Below are 24,684 nucleotides of genomic sequence, written 5' to 3' on the forward strand. Positions count from 1 at the left end.
TGCTTTCCTTGCTGGCTAGGGGCTTCTTGGGGGAGGAGAGAGAAACAACTGTGGGTATTGACACACAGAACCCCCACTTCTGCCCCTCCCTTTGGGGCCTGAAGTATTATTGGCCTAACCTGTCCTTCCTTCACCTCAGTCCCTTAGGCTTTCCTTGAGTCCAGTTGAAGAGCCTGGGCCACCTAGGTCTTTGATGTCCTTTGAACAAAAACAAGCGCCCTCCCCCACCTGGCTACCAGCTTGCTGTTAGAAGTGAACTTTAGCTCATGTCACCAGGACAAACATAGTAGGAAACCTGATCCTTTTACCCCCCTTCCACCCACGGTTTGTGCCGACCTCACAAGCAAAACAAACTTATTTTGAACACAGGGATCCTAGCACGCTTCCTTAACAATCATTAACCTGTGCCTCTGAGCCAGCCCTACATAAGGGCCTGGATACGATCAGCCAGCATCGTCCACTGCCCGCTACCACACATCCAGCGAGCATCATCGAACACCGCAGACAGCCATCTGCCCAGAGAGCTGTGATCACCGTTGCTACTACCACCTACCCAGAGAGTTGTGACCACCGTGCCACTGCTGCCTGCCCAGAGAGTCTCATCCACTGCTTGCTGCACCTGGTTGCAATGCCTGACTCCGTAACTGTTGCTTCTTGGCCGGTCCTGATCCTCCTAGCATCCCAGGTTGGCGTGGCCATTGGGGCCCCCCAGCCATGGCGCTGTGCACCCTGCACTGCCGAGAGGCTGGGCCTCTGTCCACCGGTGCCTGCTTCATGCCCTGAGATTTCCCGGCCTGCAGGCTGTGGCTGCTGCCCAACTTGTGCCTTGCCACTGGGTGCCGCCTGTGGTGTGGCCACTGCACGCTGCGCCCAGGGACTCAGCTGCCGTGCGCTGCCAGGGGAGCCTCGTCCCCTGCATGCCCTCACCCGTGGCCAGGGAGCCTGTGTACAAGAACCTGCTACCCCCGCCACGAGTACTTTGTCCGGCTCCGAGCGAGAAGGTACTGCAGCCCCTCTCTGTCTCTAGAGCTCTTGGCTGGGACACACATACTGCCTAGGCCAGCAGAGGCAAATCCAGAGCCTATAGCAGGTGGGACAAAAGCACTCCAGGCCCACTAAGAGCTTTCAGCTGGGATAGACAAATAATTCACACAATGAGGCCCCGTCATTGTGTGGTCTTGGAAGAAATATCCAAAAAGGGGGAGGGCATTCAGGCGCATAGTACTCAGTGAAGTGTTGGGAAGAAAGTTCACAGACTAGCAGTACTGACTCTGCTTGGTCGCTCAGTGGGAGAAGAGGGAGCGATAGAGCTGCCAGGTGGGGTGGGGTGCTGGCCCAAGCACCTCATGCCTCCTCCTGTGAGTCCTGCTCTTGGCAGTTCCAGTGGTTGGAGGGTCCGGGAAGGTTTAGGATGGGAGCCCTCCCGCTGTTACCCCCCTTTCCCCTCTCCCCATGGAGGGTTGCAATGTCCTTTGTAGCATATATCCTGCCACCCAGTATGTGTTTCCCAGATGTTTACAGAACATAATGTGAAAATTTAGGCCCAAACCTTCATTTCCCTTCATGGCTATAGACAAACAGTGTTTGATGTGTATATTGCCTCCTAGGAGTCTGACAATCAGGCTCTTTCCTGAATTTAAGCACTAGTTTGTTTGCAGTAGGAAGCTTGGGACATGCCTCTTCCTCTGCTCCAGCCCCCATCTCCCTATCAGGGCTGCATGCACGTCCTGTGTGGGCGTGAGGGGGGGGGAACTCTTGTGGTTCCATATTCTGATGGGACGCTGCACTGCAAGCACGTGACCCCCCTCTGAGTAAATGAAATTAGAGCGATCCCGAAGAGCCTCAGAAATAGACCTGCCCTGAGTCAGGTGGGACTTTTCCCTTGGTTCTTCCCATGAGCCTTAGCTGTCTCTGTAAGGTGTCTCGTGATTCCTTCTCTGTGAGGGAATGCACAGAGGTGACTTAGTGTGTGGGAAAGCAGGGCTTCCAGCAGAGAGAAGGTTGGTGGTCTGGGTAAGGAAGGCTGCATTCTAGACCTTGCTTCTAACTAAACTACCTGTTCTGGGGTCTTACTAGATGGTTTTTGTGGAACACTGAGGGGTCATCATTAATGGGCTCAGGCGTTGGCCCTAGTCTTTGCCCTTTTCAGGGTCGGTTGCGCTCTTGCCTTACCCTCCATTATGCATAAGCTCTCTCTGCCACAGGGTTTCCTTGCCTCAACCGGAAATAGACTATTTTCCCCAGAAAAGAATCAGTACTGCTATTTGGTCATAATTGTTCCCAAAAATCCATTGGTGAAAAAGCTGATCTCGTCTGACCATTCTAAATTGGTTTTAAGGTGGCGGGGGGGGGGGGGCGGCTGGGCACAGGGGCGATGCTTCCAGCGGCTCATGGATCTCTGGTGCTGGCTTTTCAGAGGCGAAAGCGGCTGCAGACCCTAAGGGTGAGCTTTCCGAGAGCCCAGAGATGACAGAGGAACGGCTCCTGGATAGCTTCCACTTGATGGCCCCCTCCAGGGAGGACCAGCCCATCCTGTGGAACGCCATTAGCACCTACAACAGCATACGGGCCCGAGAGACCACCGACCTCAAGAAATGGAAGGTGAGAACCCCGCACGTGGACCTTCAGGGTTATCTCTAGGTGACGGTGTTAGTGGGGACAGTTCCTAAAAGGCACTGCCCTACGGCATGCTGAGGCTGAGCGCAGGGTGTAACTACGTCCACTTCTGCTGTAGTTTTGCCTTTTAAAAAATACAGCAAAATATGCAGAGGGTAAAATAGGCTATTTTGAGTCTAGGTCTCCATGATGTCTCCAAGCCCCCAACTCTTAACCCAGCAAGAACTTCTCTATCTAATGGCTGGCTTTAATTTGACCACTTGGGGGTGACAGAGAACCACTGTAAGAGATCGCTTACTCAGAGGTGACAAGCTGCACCCCACTGGAAGGAAAGAATGAGCATTTCTAGGGACGCTTTAGAATTTCACCTGGAAATCATGGTAAGTGTGAGAAATCTCATTCTGATTGCAAGCCAGCCGGATGAGTGTTCTGCTCCACAGTCGGTGGATTGTGTGACGCAGTATGCCAATTGCCAGGGCAGTTGCTAGAAAAATCTAGGTGTTTCTGATGCTAGGTTCTGCATACAGAGCCTGAGCCGCTTGTCACTTGTACCAGCATTCAGGTGCCCAAATTATTCAGAACATAGCAATGCTCGGGAAGTATTTTATGCCACCGGCCTGGCTCTTGCCACAATGTTGTTAAACAGGTCTTCAGAAAATGTCCCCTAGTGAGGATGAGGGTGGTATAACCATCTTTTACCCACACAGCTCACAGCTCAAACCTGAAGCCAACCTGTCCCACTCATAGCTTGGGGAAACAAGGCCCGGAGATAGTGGTATTATTTGACCCACAGCCCTAGAATTCTATGACTAAGTGATGGCGGCCGCTCCTGCTCTGTTTTAGTCATCATTTAAAATGAGAATCCTCTCTCTTGTATTCATGCTGACATAAAATTGTCCTTTTAGGAGCCCTGCCAACGGGAGCTCTATAAAGTGCTGGAGACATTAGCTGCAGCTCAACAGAAAGCAGGGGATGAAATCTACAAATTTTACCTGCCAAACTGCAACAAGAACGGATTTTATCACAGCAAACAGGTAGGTGGCTTTGCTACTGCGTGTTCTCGCGAGTCAGCGCTGCTCTGCTGCGTCTCTGTAAAGCGTCATGGCTTTAAAGTCAAATGGTTTGTGGGCCCAAATACACATCAGGGATGGCCTTCTTAGGTGGGATCCACCCCTGCAGCAGTTGGGAGAGGTTAGTCCCGAGAAAGAGGTAGTGCTATGGGTGGGGAGCACTCCAGTCAGTGGGGAGGACTCAACATTAGTGTGATGAGTGAGGAGCTCTCCAGCCAATGGGGAGGACTCAACATTAGTGTGATGAGTGAGGAGCACTTCAGTCAAAACGAAGGATTGAGCATTAGTGTGATGGATGAGGAGCACTTTAGCCAGTGGGGAGGACTGCGTATTAGTGTAATGAATAAGGAGCACTCCAGCCAGTCAGTAGGGAAGACTCGGCTTCAGCACCTTCACTCAGATCAACAGAGATGGGTGCTCCATATGCTGTCACTCAGGTTTCAGTTCCTTGCAACTAGAGGAAAAGAACACAGTCAACTGAGGAGGCAGATGCCTTGCTTCCTCTCCTCCCACAAAGAAAAATAAACTCTGCAGTAAAATACAGGAGCGCTTTGTGCTATGCATGGTAATAAATGAGACTAAACAAGTCAAAGCTGAATTCTGAGGAACCTTTCGGACTCAGGGATTTCATTGAGAAAAGCAAAGCTACGTTGTGATAGAGGTTGTTAAGCAAACAGAGCCATCGCTGGGATCCTTTGCCAGCAGGGCCACCAAGCAGATACTTGTCAAAACACTGTACCATTGAGTAGATGTACCAGGTCGTTATGACATGAGCCACAACAGCCAGTGTCTCCATTTGTCATGGCAACCAGAAGGGCATTGGCTGTGCAGTGCTGGGCCTCACTGAGGGACATCCACCTGCTGCTCCTCTTGACCTTGGTCCTGTCTTTACAGTGCGAGACATCCCTGGATGGAGAAGCTGGGCTCTGCTGGTGTGTCTATCCATGGAATGGGAAGAAGATCCCTGGGTCTCTGGAGACCAGAGGGGACCCCAACTGCCACCAATATTTCAATGTGCACAACTGAAAAAGAGTTCTTCTCTTTCTTCATGTTCTTCCACATGAAATATTTAAGTATATAGTCTATTTATACTCTGGAGCACACCATTTTATATATGTGTATATTTATATATCCAGTAACTCCTTTTTATACTCCACATACTGCTTGATATTTTGAAGCCAGTTTATATTTATTCACTGTAAGTTTATCGTTTTTCTACACAGTTCTCGTGCTATGTTAATTTATATATCCTACATGCTTCTCGTCACCAGACATGTAAATACCGCCTCCGCTCTTCAGGGGCCCATGCCTCTGCTTTGAAAGGGCGGAGTGATGCTGCCGAGAGCACGCACAGGTCCGTCTGAGGCAGGACGTTTAGAGGAGGGATGTTAGCCCGCCCTTAGGGTGGTTTCCTTGTTATGTCCCACAGACCTGTGTCTGGTGCACACGCGCCAGGAATGTGATGACGTTGATTACGGAATGAAAGCTAAGTGTGGAAAGTTGCATGGATACATTGTTAAAATACACATTGCGAATAAAGATTCTGCCTGCAAACACCGGTGTCCCTGCGGCATCCCCGCGTCGTCTTTGTTCCCGCAATCCATTGGCCGTTCCTTCTCCCTCACCTCAACCCTACTCTGTGCTTTGGGATAGGTGCTGCTTTCTCATTGCTCTGGCACTCTGTGACCTTGTGGTCCCATTTCCAAGCAGTGCCAGGCCTCTGTCTGGGCCAGACTAGAGGTCCCGCCCCCTTAGCCCATCTCCGTGTCTCTCCAGGGCTCTCAGCCCCTCCCCTCCTTAACACTCTTCACACTCTTCAACTTATTGATAGGCCCAGGCTTCCCCTACTGGAAATACGCATTCAGAGAAGTAGCCATTGGGTATACTTTTGCTTTTGAGACAGGGTCTTACTCTGTAGCCCCAGGGTGGTCTAAATTCGTAGTAATTCCCCGGCCTCCACCTCCCAGGTGCCCAGAGCCATCATGTCCAGCTCCTGGATTTCCTTTTGTTCTTTAGGCTTCTCACCCTTTCAGGGTGCCCCAGCGAAGGCTTGCAGCACGTGCTCCTCTCCCTCCAGTTTCCAGACCAGAGCTCTGGCCACAGCTGTCCTCTGCACTCCCTGCATGGCCTGTCTCTGAAAACTGACCCAGATGGCTTTGAAAATGCTGTCTCGCCTGATGCTTGCCCCGCCCCATTGCTGGTTATCCCTCATGCCTCTTGCTCCTCATCTTTCTCAGATCATCCCACTCAGGCTGCCTCTAGCCCTGCCTACTGATGCATGCCGGGAAGCTGAGGCCTCTCCTTGTTTCAGGCCACTTCCCTAGATACTGTGGTTACTTCTGTTGTCCTCACAGACCATCCTGGCTGGTGGTCTCCCTGCAGCCAGGCCCTTCCCCGGAGCCTCTAAGTCCTTATCTAGGCCCCAGTGTCTGGCAGCTGTCTTCTCTTGTTGAACTCAGCGGTCAGATTCCTCGTTAAAATGTAACACCCATCCATCTAGGACAAGGACAAGAGTCTGAGCCCTAAAAACCGTCAACAGCAGGGGTTCCTGGTGCCTTAAATCAAGCACAATTTGTGGTAGGACTAGACTGAAGTCCTCAGGATCAAGTTGTGTCCCCTCACAGATACATTCAGAACCAGGTTTGATTAAATCTCTGGGCACCTCAGGGCCTGGTCAGTTGGTCCCTAAAACCCTGCCCTCAGAAGTCTACTCTGTGGCAACTTGGCACCTGCGCTCATCACCTTCAACCATACTTAGTCCCCAAATACAGTCAATAATAAGTTCGTCATTCACAGCACAATACGACAATCTCATGTTCAACCAAAAACGGGCTATCCCTTTCCTTGGTGGAGGAAGCAAAGCTCGGAATGCTGTCCTCTCTTGCCTGGACGCCACACAGCTTAAACACTATAAAGTTGACAGCACTCAGATACGATCATGCAAAGCCACTGTTTCTCTTTCAGCGATTCCCTTGCCCTACACATTCTGCCTGTAGTGCTGAGCTTACAGGACTGTGTGAGCACACCTGATTTTCAGCTGGGTCCTGGGTTCAGAGCTCAGTCCTCATGCCCACAACAGCAAGCCCTTTACCCACTGAGCCGGCTCCTTTTTGCCCCTGCTGTGTCCTCCGTAAATGTTCCGGATCAGCTCTGATACAGCCGTAGCTCTGTAACTTGTGGTTCCTGCTGGACAGTCGTTGGATTTAAACTTGCCCAAACTGGATGTAGAGTACTCTGCTTCAACATATCCATCCCGAATAGACTGAGTTTTCTAAAATGGAACCAGTTAGGGCAAGGCACGGCCCTACAGCCATTCTTCCTCACAATGAGGAGTATATAGGAGGAGGGCACAGCCTGACCTCCTGGCCTGTTGATCTTGATGTCTTGGGCTTTGTAACTATGAAAACATCTTACAAGATCCCAGTGTTCCAGACCTGAGCTTCCCCACCCTTGCTGTGTAGCAGCAGGCCGGTTTCCTCATGGGAGTTGTATAGCTCTCTTGCCCACCAGGGACTCTCTGCTGTGTTTTTGACTCAGACATGAAGAGACTTCAAAATGGTCATGTGGCAGCTCTCACTTCCGGTTTAGTGAACTCGCTGCTGGGTCCACTGGTAGCATCACTAGGACCACTATCTCTAAGTCCAACAGCGCAGAGCAAGATGGGAAAAGGAGACAAGTGTGCTGTTTGTCAGGCAGGAGCAAAATGCATGGGGCTAAATGTCCACCGCGTGGCCATTTCCCCTCCAAGCAAAGTACCTCTTCTAGGAGTTGAAATTGGCTGTAGGGCCATTTGTAAAGGCCTGAGGCTTCTTGTTCTCCATCAGAGGTGACAGGTGCATGCTGGGAGAAGGAAGGCAGTGGCGGATACCAGCACTCCTGAATCTTCTCAAGTCACTGATGGCCACACTAACGCTTAACAACTTTTGGCCCAAACTGAGCTTTCTCTCTTGGCATTATGGCACCAAACAGACAAACAAACAAACAAAAAACAAACCACTGATTGCCAATTGAGCCTTGAAGGAGTAATTATTTTTTCTAGAGAATAAGGAGTTGGTAGGAGAAACAGCTCAAAGATCAATGAACAGAGGAAGATCAGTAGCCTTTTGAGTATGCGGGGGTTGGGGGGGGGGGAGACGGAGGGGTGGGTCTTAGCTAATGAGCAGGAGGGTTATTCATGCTTTCCAAGAAGGTAGGCAGCAGGTCTGTAGGGTGTCCTTTATAGCGCATACAGGTTTTGCCCGATCCTTTTCCGGCAGCACCAAATCTCCGAGTCTGAGGGACTGGCCAGGTGGATTTATCTCTGAAGGGAAGCACTGGATAGCAAAAATGAGTGGTGCTCAGGTTTGCAAGAGACTTTGCCTGGCAACTGTTTCCAGGGACGTGCTGCGCTGTCTGCAGCCCTGTGATATCTGTTCCTAGGGATGTGTTACCTTGTTTTTAATCCTGTAATATACTAAGGAGAGGCATTTTTCATATCCTCTGCTTGGCCTGTCTGCAAAAGCCTTACTCTATTGCTCAGGGAGCCAGGGTGCAGATAAAGCCAGTTGGTAAGTGTATTTTTTCCAATTCTGCAGCCTGGGACTGGCACATATGCAACCAACAGACAGGAGTCTGAGCTAAAGCTCAGCCGATCATCTATCTCACTTTCATAGGCTCCTACCTGAGCTCATACTGTATACCCTCATATCTCTGAACACCCATAGAACCAACTTGCTGTGATTCTGCAAACCCTTCAGATATCTGTTGTATGACTTTAAACATGGCTCTAAGCAGGCAGTTTGATGTCATGGTCCTTGGAATTATTTTGGCAAGTGACCATTGTTCTCAAGCCATAGGGACCTACTGACCTGCTTTATCTGTCTAGACTGTAATAGCTGCCACAGCTACTGGACATTTCTGTGATCATGGCCTGATGCCACATGGATGCCAATAAAGGCGACAGCAACTGTCCCACTGAGATGCTTTTATAAGAGAGAGAGTCAGCTATGATGTCTATTCATGTTCATGACATTCTTCCTACTATGTCTAGAATATTCTGCCCTCTCAGAGTAATCATCTTTAGCGACTCAAGACCCAGCAGACAACAGGACAATTGTTTTAATGATAAAAACTTTATTTACTATTTATAAATACATTGCAAGACAAACTTTTTCAAAAATACATTCCCCACCCCCCCCCAAAAAAAAACTTAATTAAAAAAAATAAAGAAAAGCTGACAGGCAGGCAGAATGTCTTGAGATCCCTTTGTGCTCTCAAGGAAAGCTCTGTACAGCGCATGTCCACCCCGGGGTGGGGGGGCGGGGGATGCAGCCATCTCCTCAGATCCTCTGTTGCCAGACCTCCTTGGCCTAGGCCTTGGGGAGAGCAGCCCGGCCTCCGGACGACACAGGCCCGTGGTTACATCACCTAACATCTTATCTAGGATTATCTAGTATAGATTCTATTATAGTTGGGCTACGTCGTATACAATGTTAACAATTAAGAACGTATTTTTGTCTGCATATATGTGTGAATCATAAAGAAAGTTTGAGAAGGACCTCCAGGGTCAACAGGCAGGCGATGCTCTGTGTGTTCGTGCCAGGCTCTCCAACAAGCCATTTCTCTTTCCTGTTTTGATAGGAAGATGAAAACAAATCTTTTGATTTTTTTTTTTTTTTTTTGAAAAGCTCCTCTCCAAGCCCTGCCTCACAATAAACTTTATTTTTATTTTTTGAGAAGTTGGAGCAGAAATCCCTGCCTTCTGAAGTTATCTGAATAAGTAACTGTACCATTCCTTGTGACATCTCTGAACTTGGAGGCTGACACTCACTGCACGCTCCTCCTCCTCCCACCTGGGCTCTTCTGCTGGGCCAAGTCACCAGGAAGCTGCCTGACAAAGGAAGGCCCTTGTCTTTGTCTTTATGGGCTCCCAGAGTGCCCTAGAACATTCTTGGTCATTTTTTTTTTTTTTTTTTTTTTTTTTTTTAAATAAGAGAGGCTTTACCTATTCTATCCCACAGTTCCCAAGGAGATCAGGTCACTCGCAGATAACGGGCCAGGCCCTTGATTCAGAGATGGCACATAAGGGCCACGAAGCTCAGGAACGTGTGTCCAGATGTCCGTGAGACTCGGTTGGGGGCTCCCCCATTCTCCACAGTGCCTGCACTTATTTTACAGGGTATGGAAAGAGCATGTTTCTATTTCAGCAACAGAGCCTCTGAAATCAGGAAGGCAGAGGGCCGGCAGCATTGAGGCCCGTACTAGGCGGGAACGTTAGGGGAGAGAAGGCATCCGTGGCCTGGAGTACGTGAATGGGTTCATAGAAGCAACAGGAAAACTCAAACTGCTTTTTGTTGACTACTGGGCAGTAGAAGATGATCACGTTTACTAGTTGAACGACCAGAGGCATTTTAAAAATCTGTCTAAAACTTTGGTGTTTTTTTTTTGTTTGTTTTCAGTTAGTTCACCACAAAAAAAAAAAAAAAAAAAAAAAAAAGTAAAAAAATTAAAACAAAAGAAATAGAAGTCAAGGCTGTAGCCAGCTGCTGATCATGTTGTTGGCAGTCTTTTGTGCAAAATAAGGCGTAGTGGAGCTCCACGTTAACTAAAAGAAAGAGAACACAGTAAGATATACATTGAAACAATTACCTCCAAAATACAAGGGGCTCCACAGTTCTCTCAGCTCCTAAGCACTCAGTGTGACCCTGCACAAAAGGGGCGGAGCCTCAAAGAACACGTGAGATATTTTCATCATTAAAAAGAGCCAGCCCCCCAAATTAGAAGTATTTTTCTAACCTATAAGAAAAATATTCTAACTAAAAATGAATTTTTTTTCTGCCTATTAAAATTGTCTTAGGAAAATAAAGCATATTTATTCTTCCCTGTAATTCCTTTGTTTATTGTAAGAATAAAGGAACGCCAAATATGATAATATTCTCCAAAACAGTGGCTTAGAATATCAATGTTACATTATATTAAAATCATGCTACAAACTAAAGGCATATTCTTAATTTTTAAATTTTTACAACAAAACAAAAACTAGGAACATCCCTAACTCAGAAACCAGAATCGTGACCCGGCTCTCCTGGATGGAATTGTGCCTCCCTCTCCCTCCAAGGCAAATGACAGACAGGACTGGGGCAGATACAGCTTTATTTAAAAGTCCTCACAGTGCTTGTGTGCATATGAAAGAGTGAATAGTGTAAGTCACTTAAAATAGAGCCAAGTGTCTTTAAACTGACTCTGGTCTCTAAGTGTGGTTGGGTTGGGGACCTTCTCCCTGAACAGTGTGTCCTTTGCCTTCCTCTCTTTGGGCCTGGCTGCAGCTCCAGGGCCAGTGAGGCCAGGTTGAGGAGCTGGCACAGTTGGCTCCTAGGAATTCCCTTACCCTCAGCGACTTTCAGAAGGAACTGACCCTAGGGGCCCGGACCCTTCCCTTACGTGGCGCGGTGGCATCTACTGGCTCTGTGCGTTGAGGCAGTGCACATCGTCTTTGCCCTTGGTGTCGTAGCCTGGCAAGGGCTGTCCGTACTTGTCCACACACCAGCAGAAGCCTCGCTTTCTGCCTTTGGAGGGGCGGCACTGCGGGAGGGAGAGACAAGGCCGGGGGCATGAATGCCACACGGGTCATGCATTTCATGTCAACCCCACACAAGCTGGGTCTCTTAAGAAGCTGAAAGCTCAATTGAGAAAATGTTCCCACTAGGCTGACAAGCGAACAAGCCTGTGATATGCTTTCTTGATAGATGTGGGAGAGCCTCACTCACTGTGGACAGCGCTTATGCTACCCTTTGGCAGGTGATCTTGGGTGCTCTAAGAAAGCGGGGTGAGCAACCCACGGGGAGCGAACCAGTAAGCAGTACCCCTTTACGGCTGCGGTTCCTACCTTGAGTTCCTGCCCCAGCTTTCTTCAGTGATATGAAAGTGTAAATGAAATTAACCCTTTCTCCACAAGCTGCTTTTAGTCATAGTGCCTTTTACAGCAATAGAAGAAACCCTAAGAGACACTGTGGGGAAGCCGGTAACCAGGGCCCCAAGGGGTTACCCAGTATTGTTCAACTGGAACAGGGCTTGTGGTACAATTAGGATGGCCATAGCTCCTGAAGAGCCACCCATGTGTCTGTGCACATCTGTGTGTGATGGAACCTCCCTGGGGAAGGTGGAGAGGCTGCTGAGCTTCCTTTGCCTTGTGGCTGTCAAGATGGATTGCTCCGACCCCACGCGTATCCTCCTCCTCTAGTGGGAGTGTGTTGAGGTAATCAACGCACAAGAGACCCATGCTCGCCGATAAAGACTGCTCTGTAAACCCCGCAACACAGACAGGCTGTGGTGCGTCTTTTCGATTCATGCTGTGGACTGCCCAACATACCTACACGCATGCATGTCTCAGAAGAAGGGATACAGTTATCTGAGTGCGTCGCTGGGCGGGGTTCCTGGAGGTAACTGCAGTCGATTTACCCACCCACCCAGCTGATGGAGATAGGAGGAAGAGACCATCCCCCGGGGGGCCCTACTCACTTGCTTCTTCTTATAGAATCCCTTCTTGTCACAGTTTGGGATGTGGACCCCTCTGGGACTCAGCACGTTGAGGAACTTCAGATGGTTCAGTGTGTCCTCCATTTCTCTGCGGCAGGGACCCTGAGGAGACAGTCAATTGTTTTCACAATCGCGTTGGCCACAGGGAGCATCCCGAGAGGCATTCTGCCTGGCTTAGTGAGAAGGTCCCCAGGGGGTTCTAACCATCGCTGCTTGTCTCTTTTGCTCTCTCCAGAGTAAACACAGGATCTGGAAAGTGGCCCAAGAATAGGCCAGTAGGCTTTGGAAAGCCCAGCGATAAAAACAAAGCCATTTGGTGGGAAGTCCAATTCTCCACCTGTAGGGGTGAGGGGCCCCCACATACTTTACTAGGGTCTTTGAGCTTGGACCTCCCAAGAGTCTCTGGACAGGAGGTGGGACTTGGGATGGAGAAACTGTCCCACCTATCAGCCAGGACCCCAGGGACTTAGCTGCATAAAGACTGTCTTGGGGTGTTCCCTTCTCCCCTCACGCCCAACAAGAGGAAAAGTTCTCACGTATTCTGTCTCCCGCTTAGACCCAGAGGAGAAGTTCTGGGTGTCTGTGCTCTGTGACTCGTAGTCAACTTTGTAGCGCTGGCTGTCCTTAGCATGGCCTTTTTTGATTACATCCATCTTTGCGTGGAGCGGATGGAACTTGGAATCGGTCACTCTGTGTGTGCTGGACACGGCCTGGCTTTCCACACTCCCAGCACTGTGGTCCTCCTCAGACTCACTGATGTTTCCTGGAAAAGAACATTATATAGGAAGTGACTATTATTGACAATGGAGTAATTTTTTTTCAGATCCAGGTCACACCTAAAAGGCAATGCCCTTCAAAATTCTTAGTAAGTAAAGAAAAAGATAACTGGTTAGAAGCATTCTAAAACACTACTTGTTGCACCCAGAACGCTTCACTTTAGAAAGCCATCTGACTGAAAGTTACTTTGTCATAGTGAAGGCCAGCTGATGCTTGGCAAACCCTTTTGCAGACGAGAAAGCAGCAGGCTTCAGCTGCCACCAGCAGGGGGCAGCCGTGCACCATGGAATACTGCCTTGGAGCTGACCAGAAAACTCACACGGGACTCCAAATGTGGATGTGGTTCTCTCTCAGCCCTGGGCACAGTTGTTGGGAGGTGGGACAATGGGGCGGGGGGCAGGGGCTGGGGGTGGGGTGGGGCAGGGCGGGGCGGGATATAAATCGTTCTTTACTCATTGGCAGCAGCACACAAGTCATGTAATTCCGACCTTCACTCGGGTTAGCTGGTTTTAAGTAGCTCAGTCCGGGCACCAAGAACAGAATTATGTGGGCGTGTTAGAGAGGTTTATTTCTGCTGTGCTGGTACAGCTTTCAACTTCAAGGTCCACATAGACTCAGTGTTTTAGGTGGGAGGGGCAACTTCTTGGGGGAACCTTTCCCATCCCCCTCAGCAGTGCTGCCCACAGCCTAGACTTGAAGACGTGAAGGGAGGGGAAAGAGAGGTGAGAAGAAAGCTCCTCCAGGCAGGAGCTTCTTTCATAATCCAGGGTGCTAAGGGAGAGGTTCCTAACTGACACGGATGCTGGACAGGAAGCCAGACTTCCACACTCCATTTGTAGTAAGACCCCCACACCCTATGGGGACCCAAAGCCAGATGCTGACCCCCCAATTCCCGAGCTCTGAAATTTCAACCTTCACTCCCAAGAAAGGGACTTGAATAGCTTTCCTAGACAAAGTTCCAGTGGGCATCTGGTTCTAAGTTTATTCTGTCTGGGTGCAAAATGCAGGGCTCCAGCTGGCCTCTCTCTTTTTTATTTTGCCTCTTAGGAGATGTCAGGTCGGTACATTCTGCCCAATGGGGTAGACTTGGTTTCTGGCTCTGGGCCAAGAAAAGCAAATGTTTCACTCCTAGTAAAGTGCCAGAGGGCAGCAGACTCCCGTTTCTTAGAGGAACTGACCTGCAAGGAGATGGGGGGTGGGGGGAGGAGGGGGGCCGTCATGCCCAGGAGGCCCAGCTGTAAACCCCTCAATGAATTCTGTGCCTTCTCAAGCACAAATTCTGGGGGTCTAGGCCAGCACCTGGCAGAGCAGGTCCATAATTAAATTCCTGGACTTGGTTTCAATTTGTTTTAATCTCAGTGGGTTTTTTTTTTTTTTAAAGTACAGGGACAAAGGAAATGCTAATATGTAAATGAGATGCTAATATGTAAATGAACTAATTTCTTAAACTTCCTTGTTTCCTTTTTTTAATCCTTAGAAGGCCGATTAGGGAAGAACATGGTTCAACTTAAACAGGGAATTGTGAATTGTATCATAGGACTGTAATTTGTTTCTAGTCAATGGATATAATAAGTCACTGAACTCGTAATTAAAGCTCAGATCTACTTTTTACTACAGGGCGCTCGATGATTGTTACTAGTAGTGAGCACTAAAGCCTAACTCAAAATAGCAATGTTGGTATTTCTTAGATCGCTTCTTTCTGGTATACCACAGAACGCACTAGAAATCAGAGGCACACAGGCAAACGGCGTAGTTTTCCTTTAATTAAGCCAGCACCTGCCCGCACCCGGGAGTGTAGCTCTGCAGCCACAGAAATCATAAAGGGACTGTTTGCCCAGCGAGCCCTGGTCCTGGGGTCTTGCTCCCCACCATCTGTTAGCCTGACGGGAAACCGGAGAATTCCAGCCGTCAGCTGTGTGCACAGGGCAAGAGCTGAACTCACATAGCTAAGCGAGACTGGCTAAGAATGCAGGGCATTTAGAGCAACAGCTATCAAGTCCATTTAAATCTTTTTTTTTTTTTTCCCCTAATTTCCTAAAGTAACAACCTGATGTCCTTAGAGTGGCCACCTGACTGACAGGGCCTGCACCAAACGTTTGTGGGTTTCCTCTTTGGGGCTGCCTCAACTGCACCTCGCTCCTAAATCGGATTAGGATTAGAAAGGTTAACATTCCTGGGGTCGCCTTTCTAAGTCTCTGCTTCAGCAGAGAAACAGCCTGGATCTGCATTCTGGGCAGCTCTAGCACCTAGGACGTGGTCTCAGCGCCCCGAAGGCGTCGCAGGGCATTGGGGGTGGGGGGTGGGGGGTGGGGAGTGCCTACAGGGGAAAACGGGGCTCAAACACTATTGCACTATTGCGGTTCCCGGTGACGTGGAGCAATTTCTTACTTTTTGAATTTTAGGTTTCACAATCTTAAAGGCACCAGTACTTTAATTCCATCTCGATAGTTTTTTGATAAGCCAGGACACAATGCTTCTTTGCCAATCAGCCGGTGCAAATGATAGTAGTTTTCAAGACAGGTACTGTTTCTAAGAGCTTGCCTGTCTACAAACCTTCCTGGTCCCAATCCGACCCGGGACTCCCAGGCTCAAATTTCCCAGGGACGGACACACTCCTTTCCAATTTGTGGGAAATGGAAACGCAGATCCACGGCTGCGCTATACAGCCCCACACCCAGGTATCTCCGTTCAGCGAGGAGACTTTCCAGAGACCGGGATCCATCCCCTGGGAATTTTTTCTTGTAATTCACTCGTCCTGCCACTGAAATCTATCCATTTATCACGGAAAGCATTTTGCAATTCACAAGAAAGCTGCATTTTGAGAATCAAGGTAGTCGAGCGAAGGCTGTCGGGGGCCCCTCTGCCTCCCAGGGCCCGTTTTCCTGCTAACACCTTTTGGATGAGCCACGCCTAGCCTCAGAAGCCACACTCCCCGCCCCCGCGCCGGGTCCCAGGGAGTGCGCGCGGCGCACGTGGCAGGGACAGCTTACCTGGGGCGTGTTGGGAGGGCAGGTAGGCACTCAAGCTGCTGGAGGCGCTGGCGTTGGCGCAGAACCCGCGACCATTCAGCAGCGCCTTCAGCGGGTATTGCTCTGCGGGCCGCGGCTGGCAGCGGAGACCGGTGCCACAACGCTCCGTGTAGACGCCGCACGCGTCGCCTTCGCGCAGCGCGCAAGTCAAGCAGCAGCCGCAACCGGGCTCTCGCACCAGCTCCGTGCACGCGGGCGCGGTGGGCGGAGGCGCGCACTGGGCCAGCGCACGCGCGTCGCACGGTTCGCAGCGTACCACGGGGCCCGCGCCCACCGCGCCCGCGCCGGCCCGCGCCACCGGCGGTCCGCGGAGCAGAGTGAGTGCGGTGAGCGCAGCGGCCCAGAGCGCGGGGCGCGCGGGATGCATGGCGCCCAGAGGAGGTCCTGCGGCTCGGCGGCGCGGAAGGGCGCGGAGTGAAGAGCACGCGGGACGAGGCTGCGGGATGTAGGCAGCGAGCTGCAGGTTCTCAGTGCCCAGTCGTCGCGCTAGCTCGCATCTGGGGAGCATGGGCGCGCAGGCCGATATATAGAAGCCAGGGTGGCGGAGGACACGCCCCGGAACGGCGAGGGTGGGGGGTGGGCCGGCGCAGGCTGGGCTCCGGGGCCGGCGCCTCCGGGGAAGCAGGACCGAGGACGGGGGCGCGCTGCGCGCGTCTTCACTGGACACCTGCTCCCTGTGCGCACGTCCTGTACCCGGGTCATCCTTTCGTCTCTGAGAACCGCGGAGGCTCCCTCCCGGTTGTCTCTTGGGTCCTAACTACTTCAGAGCCTCTGATCCACCACACCCCTCCCCCCGCTACAATGACTGCCCGCCAACTTGGCGCCCCAGACCCTTCAGCCCCTCCCCCTGGATGCCGGGTTTAGGTGGCGTTCCCGAGCTGGTTTATGTCTGGGAAGCTGGCGCGGGCCCACTCAACTCGCGAACTTTGCAAAGTTTCTGCAATTGAATTCCTCATGTAGGGCACGTTGCAGTGGGCATTTCCCAGTGAGAAGTCGCAGATCACAGTGGGGTCTGGAGAACCTTGGCGCTCGAGGTTTAAATTTGCACCGTTGGCCAATCGCACGTGACAGTCATGGGTGCTAAGGATTTGCTTTTCAAAGCGGTGCTCACTCAAATACTCTTACCTCGCCACATTTCCCCCGTTAGCAGAATGGGCAGTGAGGGCGATTTTTTAAAAAATACTTTATTTTTAAAAGAAGATGTGAAAAAAGAAAAAAAAAAAAGATGTGAAATCCCACCAATTCTTGTTTGGGGTTCTTTTTAGTTAGCGGATACATCTACGATAAAATAACTACTGAGACTCTGAGGCGGGTGCCACAGCGGCGGCATGATTAATAGCCAAAGCAGCTCTTAAAATGAATAATTTTCACAACCGTTTTTAGTCCTTGTTGCGCCCCAGCACTAACTTCTTTCTGATGCGCTCCAGTGCAGACTCGGGTTCTTGCTAATCGCCGCACTCTGAACACAGCAGAGAGCTGAAATCTTGATGGCGCAATAGCCCTCTCCTGCTCTACTTTCTCTTGTACGGGTCTCTCCGAAGTCTAGACGCTCTTTCTGTAAGTGACCAACAGAGGACGCTGGTGTTCCAGGATTGAATTGACAAATTTCTTTACCGCTCCTCCCTCCCCCGCCGCCCCCCTCCCTTTTGCCAATTCCTGGACGAGTAGTGGGAATTTGAGAAACCGCCTTGGAAGGAGATTTTTCCTGGATGGCCTTGAATTGAACGTTCGTCCCAGGTGCTGGAGAGGTTGTCTTTGGGGGAGACCTATGCATTTTTATGTGGGAAGCAAATTAAGATGGCCTCCCCATATGACCGGCATGCAGCTTCTGGTGAAATTAACATTCATCTACCCACATGAGTCGTCACGTCTCCGTGTATCTGTGGCTCTCTTTCCATATATTTATATCCCTTTAAAAATATGTCTTACTTTTAGTTCCATTTAGTCGTCCTTAACTTGGCACTATAAATAAGAATGATAATATTTGGGTATTTACAAAAAAAAAAAAAAAAAAAAAAAAAAAAAAGATCAAAGATGAAACACATAAGGCCTGGCCTTAATGGTAGCCAACCAAGGTACAGTACCCCCAATTTCTGTCTATTTCTTCCTCATAGAGCACAGGTTGTGGCTCGATTTAACATAATCTACCGGAAACTGTCCTGATTATCCCTTCTTTTCTCCCATGGACTAACACCCAAGAACAGGGCCACTGATTTCTTTGGAAAACTGAAAGAAAAAAAAACCCCTCAGGGTTACTCTTGTTCTTTAAATAACTACAGAGACCTTGACTCCAAAATTAGAACAAGGTTCAGTATCCAAAGTGATTCTAGACGTAGCAGGCCTCCACTCTCTTCAGTGCACTGTTACACACAGAACCAGCTGAACAGTTTTACCCAGCTTTATCATCAGGCTGGGAGACAGGGGATGCCGAGAAGGAATGGCTTCTTGGAAAAACTTGGTTCTCTTCATCATAAACTGAGAGCCCTACTGTTCTTCCCTTGCAGTTTGAGAAACAGGCGCTTGTTCCAAGTGGGACTCCTAGGGGGCGCCAAAGCATCAGGCCTCCATCTGAGTTTCCAGGCATGCCAGCGTTTTCATAGGATGGGTTCCTCTTAGTGTTTTATGCCGGCTGTCATCACCTTTGTCATGACATCTTGCACTAGCCGAGTACATCCGTGGCACTGACATGAGGAGGATTTTGCTTTAATGGTTAGCTGTTTTCTTTTTGACAAAACTTCAGGGCACCCCTCCCCTCCCCAATAATTATTGCAGGAAGGATTTGGATGGGGGGGGGTATAATTTTATGATATGCTGTTACTTATGTCAAACTTTACAACTGGTATCTGTGGCTGTGAATGTGAAGCCGTGCAGTGGGGAAGATGTGGCCCCTCCTCTGTGAGGGTGCTTGGCATTCAATTGTGAGTAGTGACAATGGGCAGGAGTCCTCCGGTCTCTGAACAGAGTCCCGCCCACTGACCTGGTTATAATTAGTGATTCCAGCTGCCAGATGCTTATCTTACCCAGTTGACAGCTAACTCCTCCCTGCCTGGAGCCCACTGTCTTTAGTTGGACACCTTTGAGCAACATGTTGCTCTTCTTCCTTCTGGTCAGGTCTGGCCAAGCAAGCAGAGAGATTCAAGTCCTTCAGGCTGTGGCTTCCAGATGTCCCTAGAATTGTGATTGTCATCCTTCCTGATCACTATTAGTCTCTGGCTAGAAGGTCCAGACTCCTAGAAGACCTAGTTTCCAGGACCCAGTGTCACTCAGCCTAAAGCTTGAGAAATCTCTTCAGAGTAAGGAGGTCTAGACAAGGAGCCTAATTTTCTCTCCCTCAGATCATCTGCTGGGTGAGCTTCCCAAAGTCACACATTCCAGACTTTTTTTTAGGGACCATTAACCGCCAAAAGTTATCACCGTTAATAAATAGCCTTGCAGGTGACTTAGCCAAAGAATACCACTAAACCATAGACCAGCCACAGGTATTCACAGGAAACCATCAGAGAGCAAAGGATCATGGGTTGTGTGGCCAGAGAGTGAGCAGAGGGGCCTTACAAGTGTGCTGTTATCCCAACATGGATGGACAACCCTGTTCAGGGGGTCAGGACAAGCTTCAGAGGGGTGGTGGTATTTGAGCCCCACAGATCAGAAACCAGCCGAGGGGGCATAGACACAGTGTATGCATGCGTTTCCCGAGAGAGTTGCGTTGTGTGGGAAAGGTGGGGTGGGCTCAGAAGAGACAGCGTTGGCCTTGGCAAGTGTACTGTGGAGTAGCGGAGTTCTGAAGTATGGAAGAGAAAGTGGCTGGGCAAAGTGGAATGGAGAAGATGGCATTGGAAAGAGGTCAGGGGAGCCTCAGAGGCAGTGCTGTCTGGTCTGACAATTTGGAGGTTGTGGTGTTTTTGGAGGAAATGTGTCATTGGGGAGGGGTGGGCTTTGAAGTCCCAGTATCTCAAGCCAGGCCCAGGGTCTCACTCTCTCTTTCTGCTGCCTGTTGGTTCAGATGTAGAACTCTCAGCTCCTTCTCCCACACCATGTCTGCCCGTGTGCCGCCATACACTTCCTGCTGTGACGATAATAGACTAACCCTCTAAACTGTAAGGCAGGCCCAATTAAATGTTTTCCTTTATAAGAATTGCTGTGGGCATGGTGTCCCTTCACAGCAACGGAACACTGACTTAAGACAGAGGGAGATGTCAGGCTTCTGGAGAAAGAGAGAAAACATGTTCTGTAGAAACGACAGTCCGTTTGGGGGACTCTCCCTGGAAGGGTGCTTCTTCACAGTGTAGTCCCCCCTGCCGTGACGTTTTCTCCTGAGCGGTGCAGCTTTCTACTCAGACAACCACAACAGCATCCATGTAACCAACTAGGGAGAGCTGTTCGTCTCCCTCTACGTAGGGAAAGGCAACTCCTGTCTGCTTCCACCCGTCACCGTTAAGCAAGACCACAATGTCAATAATAGTACGAGAGGCTGGGAAATGGCTCAGAACACACCACGAGGGGAGTTCTGGCTCAGTCCTCCCCCTTACTGGTCATCTGCATGGAGCACGTTCCAAATAGGACGCAGTAGATTCATCGCATGGCTAGAAGGACGGACGCTTAAGATACGTGTTGCCTGGTGAGAGGGAAGTCAGAGTTCACGTGTGTGCTCTAGTCACCTGAACAGACCTTAAATGTAAAGTTTTGTTCTCAAGTGGATGTCAGCTCACAGCACAGATGCCTTTGTCTCTTTGTTTCTGACATCATGAATGGAACAGGTTTTTCCTTGACCTATGAATCTGGAAACAAAGACTTTTTTTTTTTTTTTTTTTTTTTGAGACAGCGTTATCTGTGTAACAGCCTTATCTGTGTAACAATCTTGGCTAGCCTTGATCTCACAGAGATCTGGCAATTTGAGATCATTTTTCACCCAGCTGGTTTGCCCCTAGAACTAATTCCTTCTGAGAGCTTAGGGGCCCTGTGCTCTCTCTCTCTGTCTCTCCCTCCTTGTGTCTGTGTCTGTGTTTCTGTCTGTCTGTCTCTCTGTCATTCCTTCCCCACCTCTTCCTTGCCTTTTGCCTGGCTCCCTAAGAACGTGTCTCAGATTTCACTCTGTACCATCCATCCCATTGGTTTGTAGGTAAAAAGATAGCTTTCCTGTTAAAATATAACTCACATAAATGACAAAGTCAAGTATTGTCTGACATACCTTGACTTCTGTGACACTCACATGGCATTTCTGAAGTTCCTCTAGTTCATTTCTACCTTTATTCCATTGTGGCCTACCTATTAGGGTATATTCTATATTCTCTCTCTCTCTCTCTCTCTCTCTCTCTCTCTCTCTCTCTCTCCTCTCTTCTTTTATAAACAAAATTCTAAAGTTTACTTTTACCAATGAAGACTCAGGAGCCAGATGCTGGGGTGAAAACTACTTGCTGGCTCAAGGCAAAGAAAGCCCCCACCTGACCTTCCCACTCCATGGACATCCCAGAAGGAAAAAGTCCTCCTTCCTTCTCCATGATGCCTTAAATACCTTCAACTCAATGTCCTTCCTTTCTATTTCCTGCTTGTCTCTCTATCCATCCTCTGGTCTTCCTCTTACTCTCTATGATTTTTTCCCCATGTTCGCTTCCTGTCAATCTGGTTGCTTGCTCCGCCTCTTGACCTAGGGTTAACTTTATTTACTCCTGTTTTCAGAAAGCTCTTGGATTAAAGGTGTGGAAAGGGCTGGGCCACATCACAAGCACTTGTTTACAAGTGAACAGAAATCTAGGATCAATGACTGAGCCACACCACAATTAGAAACAGGTTTTTATAGTTCACAGTCTTGGGGTTTACAGTGGGATCAAATACCCTGCACCTCTCCCTCTCTCTTGTTAAGGTATTTATTTATTTATTTGCCTGCAATGGGATCAGTTTTGGAGACAGTTCCATGTACTCCTGAGATAAATGTGTGTTCCCTATTTTTAAAATGAAATATCCTGTAGATGTTAAATCCTGTTGACCTTTGATGTAAATTAGCTCTGAAGTTTCTTTGCTGATTTTAGATTTGGAAGAAGCATCTAAATATGAAGAGGACATTGACAATTTCCACTTTTATTGTGTCAGGCACTATGTGATCTTTTATATCCTCTTGTGCTTATTTTGTGAAATTTGGGAGCTCTGATACGCTGCATAAATATTTATAATTTTTTAACCACATTGCTGTATTTATTACTAGGAGTGGGCTTCTTTATCTCTTCTGATTAGCTTTAGTTTAGTGTCTATTTCATTAGCTACCAGGAGAGCTGTGCCTGTTTAGAACTTCCATTTGCTTGCCAGTTTGATTTTTTCCCATTTTTTAGACATTCTGTGTTTGGACATCTTTGCTAGCTAAGTGTGTTTCTTGGAGACAACAGGGAGTTGATTCCTTTTTTCCCCCCTTAAATCTATTATATCTATCTATCTATCTATCTATCTATCTATCTATCTATCTATCTATCTATCCAGACCTGGTGCTGGAAAAGTAGCTGGAAACTTACATCTTTACCTGCAAGCAGAAGGCAGAGAGAGCTAACTGGCAGTGGCGAGGGCTTTTGAAACCTCAGACTCTGTCCCGGTGACACACCTCCTCCGTCAAGGTGATTGCACCTCTTAATCCTTCCCAAGCAGGTTCCACCAACTAGAGACCAAGTATTAAAACACATGGCCCTATGTGGGCCATATATCACAGCAATGAGAAGGTAACTGAGACACTCCCATACTACAAAATCCACCCTTTCCTAGTGAATCATTCAGGAGGGTTTGAATTTATTTTCTCTAGGTGTATCAGAGACAGACCTCTGAGGCCAGTTGCTTATGGCTCTAAAAATCCATGTCAGTATATCCTTGCATCTTCACAGGCATCAGTGTCTCTTGTACATGGTTGGGAGTGCAAAAGACGCAGGGTATACAATTCTAAATCTCCGTGGTTGTCCTAATGAGGGCTTCATTGATGAAATACTAGAACAAAAGTGACTTGCAGGGGAAAGGGTTTATTCATATATTTTCAGGTAATAGTCCATCTATGAGGAAAGTCAGGGCAGGAACTCAAGCAGGCCAGGAACCTGGAGGCAGGAGCTGACATAGAGGCCAAGTGCTGCTTACTGGCCCGGATCCTCATGGCTTGCTTAGACTTCTTCATTATAGGACCCAGGACCCACGAGGTCAGGGATGGCACCAACCACAATGGGCTAGGCTCTCCCACATGAATGACTAATTAAGAAAATGCTCTACAGGCTTGTCTACAGTCTGATTATTTGGAGACATTTTCTCAGGTGAGTTTCCCTCCTCTCAGATGACTCTAGCTTGTGTCAGGTTGACATCACAACCATGCCTTGCAGATCGGCTGCATTGTGTCTCAGTACAACCACAGGGCTACATTTCCTGCCTCCTGGCTAATTCCTTTTCTGCTACTTACCATCACGAGTGGTTCCAGGATGCGTATGAAGATACATAAGAGTGATGGCCGACTCATGCTCTTATTTGACAATGCGGATTGGCTTGAGCACCCCACAAGGCAAGTGACTTTCAGATGCCCAAGCTCACTCACCCAGCAGACTGTGCATTACACGCTCCAGGAGAAGCTCCGGTGTGTTGTGTGGAGACACACGTGTGAGTGTGTGGCATAGCATGGCATGCAGGAGGACATACGCCTCCGCGAATAGACGGCTCTCTTTACCCTTGTCAGGGTGTGTGCTGGAATGAAGAGGAATCTTGGTACGACAGTGGACAGAGCTGAGAAACTTTACGTAGAACGAGCAAGGCACAATGCTGAAAGGATGAGCATTGTGTCAGGCTAAGAGAGTCAAAGTGGAAAACTTGAGTGTTTGCACCATCTTTGTGTAAAAGAAAGAAAGAAAGGAAGGAAGAGAGGGAAGAAGGGAGGCAGAAAGGAAGGAAGGAAGGAAGGAAGGAAGGAAGGAAGGAAGGAAGGAAAATACAAAGGCAGCATCCCTGTGTGAGTGGTCTTCCGGGCTGGGCTTCTACTCTATTTGATTGGTTCAGGCTCCTCGTTGCTGCCCTACTCCATGCATCTCTAAAAAGGACTCAAAGAGCAAATGGTTCCCCTTCACACATATTGTTTGCTTGTGTACCTAACCTTAGAGTCAGTTTACTTGATGCAAATTATGTTGACTTCAGCAATAAATTAATTCAATTTGAATGGGAGTCTTTACACAGTCAAGCACTTGAAACCATGACTGTGGAATATTTGCCTATGTAGGTAGGCCTTTCATAGTCTTAGTAAAATTAGAGAAATGTATTTTGTGTAGGCTTTATCTGTCTTTTGTCATACTTATTCCCAAGAGTTTTGGTGTGTGTATGGATGTATGTACTTTTCACCAGATAAAGGAAATTCCCACAGATTACTGATTTATGAACACTAACATCCATCCTATCTTTTTTTTCTGAATTCCTAATATGGTCACTGAGATCCACTTTAGTTTGTCAGTGTTCTGTCCTACAGGTTAATTAGTACCATGGCCCAGCTAGTAATCCAACTCAGGCCTCAGACGTTCTCCCTTAAAGAATTATTTGAAAATTTTATGTGTAGAGTGTTTTGCCTGCATGTATGTATGTGCACCGTATGCCATATATGGCACTCTGGTGGCAACAGAGGCCAGAAGAGTGTGTCTGATCCCCTATAACTAGAGTTACAGATGGTTATGAGCCACGGCTGTGGT

General features: G+C 48.8%; 2 protein-coding genes across 3 annotated transcripts; one reads left to right on the plus strand and one right to left on the minus strand.

Moving 5' to 3' along the window:
• The first annotated feature begins 567 nt into the window (after nucleotides 1-567).
• Nucleotides 568-5,138, plus strand: Igfbp1 (insulin like growth factor binding protein 1). Its single transcript, XM_051164929.1, has 4 exons — nucleotides 568-1,001; nucleotides 2,417-2,601; nucleotides 3,522-3,650; nucleotides 4,581-5,138. The coding sequence occupies exons 1-4, from the start codon at nucleotides 629-631 to the stop codon at nucleotides 4,710-4,712; spliced, it is 819 nt and encodes a 272-aa protein (XP_051020886.1). The 5' UTR covers nucleotides 568-628; the 3' UTR covers nucleotides 4,713-5,138.
• Nucleotides 5,139-10,147: 5,009 nt separating this feature from the next.
• On the minus strand, nucleotides 10,148-16,521 carry Igfbp3 (insulin like growth factor binding protein 3). Of its 2 annotated transcripts, XM_051164926.1 has the most exons (5): nucleotides 15,968-16,517; nucleotides 12,737-12,963; nucleotides 12,183-12,302; nucleotides 11,106-11,246; nucleotides 10,148-10,269 (listed from the first exon to the last, which is right to left on the minus strand). In XM_051164926.1, the coding sequence occupies exons 1-4, from the start codon at nucleotides 16,512-16,514 to the stop codon at nucleotides 11,121-11,123; spliced, it is 1,020 nt and encodes a 339-aa protein (XP_051020883.1). In that variant the 5' UTR covers nucleotides 16,515-16,517; the 3' UTR covers nucleotides 10,148-10,269; nucleotides 11,106-11,120. The 2 variants fall into 2 exon arrangements, with proteins under 2 accessions (XP_051020883.1, XP_051020884.1); XM_051164927.1 differs by lacking the exons at nucleotides 10,148-10,269; nucleotides 11,106-11,246; nucleotides 12,183-12,302 and adding an exon at nucleotides 12,368-12,537 and having other exon boundaries at nucleotides 15,968-16,521.
• Nucleotides 16,522-24,684: the final 8,163 nt, after the last annotated feature.

Source organism: Acomys russatus, chromosome 22, assembly GCF_903995435.1.
Source record: "Acomys russatus chromosome 22, mAcoRus1.1, whole genome shotgun sequence".
Taxonomy (NCBI): domain Eukaryota; kingdom Metazoa; phylum Chordata; class Mammalia; order Rodentia; family Muridae; genus Acomys; species Acomys russatus.

Excerpts from the sequence above, each read along its gene's own strand:
- Igfbp1 (XM_051164929.1), top strand. The coding sequence starts at position 629 with ATGCCTGACTCCGTAACTGTTGCTTCTTGGCCGGTCCTGATCCTCCTA. Across the intron at positions 2,602-3,521 it reads CCGACCTCAAGAAATGGAAG|GAGCCCTGCCAACGGGAGCT; the intron begins GTGAGAACCCCG and ends TTGTCCTTTTAG. Across the intron at positions 3,651-4,580 it reads GATTTTATCACAGCAAACAG|TGCGAGACATCCCTGGATGG; the intron begins GTAGGTGGCTTT and ends CTGTCTTTACAG.
- Igfbp3 (XM_051164926.1), bottom strand. The coding sequence starts at position 16,514 with ATGCTCCCCAGATGCGAGCTAGCGCGACGACTGGGCACTGAGAACCTG. Across the intron at positions 12,964-15,967 it reads GCCCTCCCAACACGCCCCAG|GAAACATCAGTGAGTCTGAG; the intron begins GTAAGCTGTCCC and ends GTTCTTTTCCAG. Across the intron at positions 11,247-12,182 it reads GATTCTATAAGAAGAAGCAA|TGCCGCCCCTCCAAAGGCAG; the intron begins GTGAGTAGGGCC and ends TCCCTCCCGCAG.